The sequence below is a fragment of the Lycium ferocissimum genome, chromosome 7 (assembly GCF_029784015.1).
Source record: "Lycium ferocissimum isolate CSIRO_LF1 chromosome 7, AGI_CSIRO_Lferr_CH_V1, whole genome shotgun sequence".
In the NCBI taxonomy this organism is placed as follows: Eukaryota; Viridiplantae; Streptophyta; class Magnoliopsida; order Solanales; family Solanaceae; genus Lycium; species Lycium ferocissimum.
Window position 1 is genome coordinate 63300014 of NC_081348.1, and position 5261 is coordinate 63305274.

Sequence of the window (5261 nt, forward strand, 5' to 3'; positions counted from 1 at the left end):
ATCGATTTTTACCGTATACAATAGTGACCTTTTCTTCTTCTGAAATCTTGACAACAATAAAGTGTTGCTCCATATGCTACAAGAAACTTTCCAATTCTTCAGCTCTCCATGCTCCCAAAGGCTTTAGGTTCAGGGATCTTCACCTTAGATCGCTCCTCATTTGTTTGTACCCACAACTCTTCGGAGCACTACCTTTTCCAATTTGAGACTTTCATTGTCCTTCTTGAGCATCTCAATTTGCGTTGAAGTAGCTTGACTCTACGCAACAACCACCTGTCAAGAAGCCTCAGTGTCGGCCTCCAGTTGTACAATTCATGCCAATAGAGCCACTATCTTGCCGGGTTCTAGAAATCTGCCCGATTAGCGCCTGCAACTTATCCGTCTTTCACGTAGTTAAGCACTACCACAAGCCATCTGTTCTAAGTCATCACAAAACTATGATACTAGTTGTTATAGGGGTAAACTCTAATTCACTTTCTTATAGACAGCCAAGTTCCCACTCGACTCAGTGTACTCTTTTCTCTTTCGTTTTTGGGACTTAGATTATTCTAGTGCACATAAATTTGAACAAGGCACACAATGTACATGAATAATTCACCTAACTCTATATTAACCTTACAATATAAGGAAACACACCATCTCAACACTTAGGCACAATCAAGTTTTTAGAACTTAGCCAAATATGCCAGTGTCCTGGCTGCACACATTATTTATAGTGTTAAACCATGCCTAGGACGCTTGTCACAACCACAAAAATAATGGAGATTTTGGCCTTGTCAAGCTCGTTTTTTGCCACTACTCAACTTTGGCTCGGCCCTACCCTAGCGTGTCTCAGTCATATCTTTGGCTCAACCAGCATTGTCTTGCCTCACCTGCAGTGGCGGATCTAGGATTGTCACTCAGGGGGTTCGAAAAAATAACAAAAGCTAAATATAAAATATAATATTGTTTGCGGGAATCGAACCTAGGACGCTAGAGATAATTTTGAACACTCTGGACCACTTGAGCTAACCTTTTACATTTATTCAGGACGTTCAAAAGTTAATATATGTACATAAACACAGAAAATTGATCCTATACATACACTGTAAATTTTTGCCGAGGGTGTTCGGGTGAACACCCTCGGCATCACGTAAATCCGCCCCTGCTCACCTGATTATGCCATGCCTTACCACCATCATCGTGCCCTGTCATGCCCCGCTTGTCCCCATGTCAAGTTGCGTTGCCTCCCCTAAGGCTGCTTAAGCCAACCCGTGCCAGCCCAAGTATAGTCCGTCACACTTAGGCTTCCCGTGTTGTGATGCCGCTTTTACTTGGGTTGTGCCAAGGACAACATGCCTATCCTTGTCCCAACCCTGCTAATGCTGAGGAACTACGCTAATGAGCTAACATTAATATACACAACGAGACCAATATGTCCGATTCATGATGTACATTCAACATCTTGGTTTAAAGAAAATGATTTTTTTATTTCTCTATAAAGTTAATTGATTGGGTGTCCCTTGGAAGAATTAAAAAAAATATCATCTATTATCGTATGACAATACGAATTATTGACAAAAAAATTTAAGAATCGTACATGTAACTCTTGAAAAATACTCGTAACAATTCTAATTGAAAAGAAATGTGCAAAATAAAATAAAATTGAAGGATCATATGCTTTGACCAGCATACTTTAAAAAGGAATTCCTTTTCTGTTTTTCATCTTTTTAAAATTAAGGTCGTTATTTAATCAATATAATTGTTCCAATAAAAAGCCAGGAGAGAGTGAGAGACACTCCATATTTCAGGTGGGACTTGCTACCCAACCTTTTCACATGCATTTGTTCTCGTTGACTCGTTTGGCAATCATTGAGCCAATTATGAATTATCATGATTAACTATCTTCACTTCTCAAGTGGAGTAAATAAACTAGAAATTTTACAAAAAGAAAACAAACTAAAACTAAAATAAAACCATGTAAGAATTATTTGTGCATTCCCTCTCTCTATCGAATATATAAGAGGTCTATTGCACTCGATGTGAGGATCAAACATTTTCATTTCAGCATGTTCGAAAAATAATTGAACAACCACTGGAAAATTTTGCATTTGTTTGTTCAAAAGTTAATATATGTACATGAACACAAAAAATTTACCCTAAATATATACTGTAATTTTTTGCCCAGGGTGTTCGGGTGAACACCATGGGCAATGACCGGATCCACCCCTGACTGCACTACCAAAATAGTGATAGCATAAATTAAATTCCGCACAAGTAATTCTAACATTTGGTTAGTTTTGTACATGAAAAAATAATCTCCGCATAACTTAATACATCGTTTTATTGGTCTTACTAAGCTTCATATTGGTAAGCTAATATTCACACGCATAAGTTATGCAAAAGTTTGTGATTATTTGATGTTAGATAGAAGTAAATACATGAATAAGAGTAACCGAAGACAAGAAACTGAATTAAAGTAAGTTGTTGCAACATAACACCCTTGTATTATTATCAACCGCATAACAATTTATACAATAGTATTATTCACTGTATAAATAATCTCTATACTATAATACATGCATAACTTTGTCCGCAAACCAAAACGACTCAAGAGATTGTAAATTTAAAATGATCCCAAAAAAAAAAAAGTCTCAAGACCTCCAATGCGCTACTCTATGTACAATAGGTATGAACTGAAGGGTAAATACAACATCAAAAATTTAAAATCCTACAATCAACAAATACTAAAAGCTAACGCAAGCACAACGAGTATCCAATTTAATTGAGTACCTAAAAACTTAGAAAATATCGATAGTGAAACAGAATTTGAAGGTTCAGGACTATCATCAGTAGTCACATCCCGTGGATGATCAAAAGAAGCAGGAACTATCGTATCCGGTGCCGATTCTTCGTCACCAGAAATCGGACTAATCGGAGCCATTGAGTCATCATCGGACGGATTCTTGAGGCTTCGAGGCAACCCTTGACCGTACGTAACGTTTATTTTAAAATGTTGACCGTTTTCACATTGTTCGCCATCATAATCGCTGGAGAAAAAATAAGTAGGTCCGACTTTTAAGAGAGGCACTGCTACTGAAACGGGAAAAGTTGAAGTTGAAGATGGATCTGCTGATGACCATTGAACAGTATCGTTGTCTAAAGCATTGTCGTAGTCACAATTTTTGTACGTGGTAAAGTTGTATGTCTGAATGACTGAATGATTATTGTCCGTATTAAAAACTGCATAATTACACAAGCCAAAAGAATATGAATTAGAAGAAATGTTTAATTAGTTATGATATTGAAAAGTATAGGGTGGACTTGTGACATAGAATGATGAAATGGCTTCTATGTTTGGAACATGTGCAAGCATATGCTCACTATATGTTACTTGTACAATACCTTATCATAGCACACATCTACAAGTAACTTAACAAACTGTAACTAATGCCAACAAATACAGCTGTTTGTGATTAATAAAAAACTCCAATCTTCTAAATAGTAAGTACAAAAATTGATCCATTTTGTACAATTGTTTGTAAATCAATATTCATCATTCTTGTAATTTCTTGACTCATTCTTTAAAGACATATAAGCATTTTTGAATCATACTGTGTTTCGATTCTTTTGTTTAAGTAGAATTTATCGGGAAAATCCAGGGCACAAAATAGTATATTAATTTTCATAAGTTATGGTAATTCCCATTTAATTTGTATTAGTACTGCTACTTTTGATAATCAGTAATTAGTCACTACCTAATTAATTTATGGTAAGAATATAGTTCAAATGGAAGTTCTTTTACCCAATAAAGAATCAAAGCTCCATGAATGCTAAAAGCTAATTCAAATACACTTCAATTAGAAGTGATCAACTGTACCATATATATGAGAGTTATAATAGGCAATAATATTTATCCTTTGCAACTAAATTGTCAAATTTCAATTTGAAACTGCAACGCTAATTAAGCATGATAGTAATCATGAAGCAGAAGATTAAAATTTAAAAAGAACAGAGTCAGAATCGACCAGTATATCATTCAAGATACTAAATTTCTATTCAGATCCATCTTATAATTTTCTTTTAGAACTTTTTAAATTTTTACAAGCATATGTAATCATAAGCAGAAGCAAATATCCCGAGATCCATAAACCATTTCTAATCAAGATTGTCCTGTGTTTTTAATTTTGTGACACATTCAGATACAGAGTTATCTCATGATGCCCCCTACCCCACCCAAACTGAGAAAGAAAAAAATTTAGAGTTATCATATGAACAATATTGGAAATACATTTAAAAAAACTTTAACCAAATCATCCTGTAATAATTAAGTGAAATTAGTAACTTGGAAAATAAAAAATGTAACCAATTACAACTGGTTAAATGATAAGTTAAATCTAATTATTCCCTTGGCATATTTCGCCTTCTAAGAGTCAATTTGAATAATCTTTGAAGTTAAATTAAATTTGATCAATTTAATATTTAAAAATTAAAATTTAGATATTAAAAAAATATACTATAAGTTATATAATTTTTCTCATGTCAATATGATGAAAAAATAGATAATAAAATGTCAGTTGGTTAAAATTTACATATTTTGAATCTTGAAAATGAAAAATGTCCCATAGATTGGGACAGAGGAAGTAGCAAAAATTGATTGATGAAGAAAACTTACTGAGAAAATCACCAAGGCTGAAATTTTTGTGAGCAACCCATTTGTCATAGTTAACATGAGGCTTCTCAAGAATATCAAACCAACCCAAAGAATCACCCACTGTGTAATTCTTGTAAGCATCAACTGATCCTAAGAAAGAAATCAAAAGAAGAAGAACAAGCCATGGAAGTCTACTGTTAAAAATACTCTGCTCCATTCTTTGTTAGGAATTTGGAAGAAGAAGAAAGGCAAAGATGGAGTATTAGTAAGAAAAGTGCTGGCACAGTGGCACACTAGACTTCTGTGCTTTTATATAGAGCACCTTGTCCCTTTCTTAAATTTACAAAAATGGTTCTCTTTTTATTTGAGCTCTATTTTCTTCTTGATTGAGCAGCTTTTTCCCATTAGAGGCATTGTTTATGTTTAAACTCTTTCCCTACCACTACTTATTTTTTTTCTTTTGAAATATCATGCATTCATGTCGGGCCTACTTGCACGTATCTCGACTATTCTATTTGATGCCTATCACCAGCATATGTACGGGCCGGTATTAAAAGAAATAACCTACTAACATTTTTTGTTACAACTGGAATTTAAATACAACTCCCTTGTATGTGTATTGTGTTAC

At 34.3% G+C, this 5261-nt stretch overlaps 1 protein-coding gene across 1 annotated transcript; it reads right to left on the bottom strand.

Annotated features, from left to right (window-relative positions):
- Window positions 1–2460: 2460 nt before the first annotated feature.
- On the bottom strand, window positions 2461–5025 carry LOC132061810 (early nodulin-like protein 18). Its single transcript, XM_059454457.1, has 2 exons — window positions 4655–5025; window positions 2461–3222 (listed from the first exon to the last, which is right to left on the bottom strand). Exons 1-2 carry the CDS (start codon window positions 4848–4850, stop codon window positions 2717–2719), a joined length of 702 nt encoding a protein of 233 aa, XP_059310440.1. The 5' UTR covers window positions 4851–5025; the 3' UTR covers window positions 2461–2716.
- Window positions 5026–5261: the final 236 nt, after the last annotated feature.

Coding starts and splice junctions, on each gene's coding strand:
- LOC132061810 (XM_059454457.1), bottom strand. CDS start 4,850: ATGGAGCAGAGTATTTTTAACAGTAGACTTCCATGGCTTGTTCTTCTT. Junction 3,223..4,654: donor CAGCCTTGGTGATTTTCTCA/GTAAGTTTTCTT, acceptor GTAATTATGCAG/TTTTTAATACGGACAATAAT.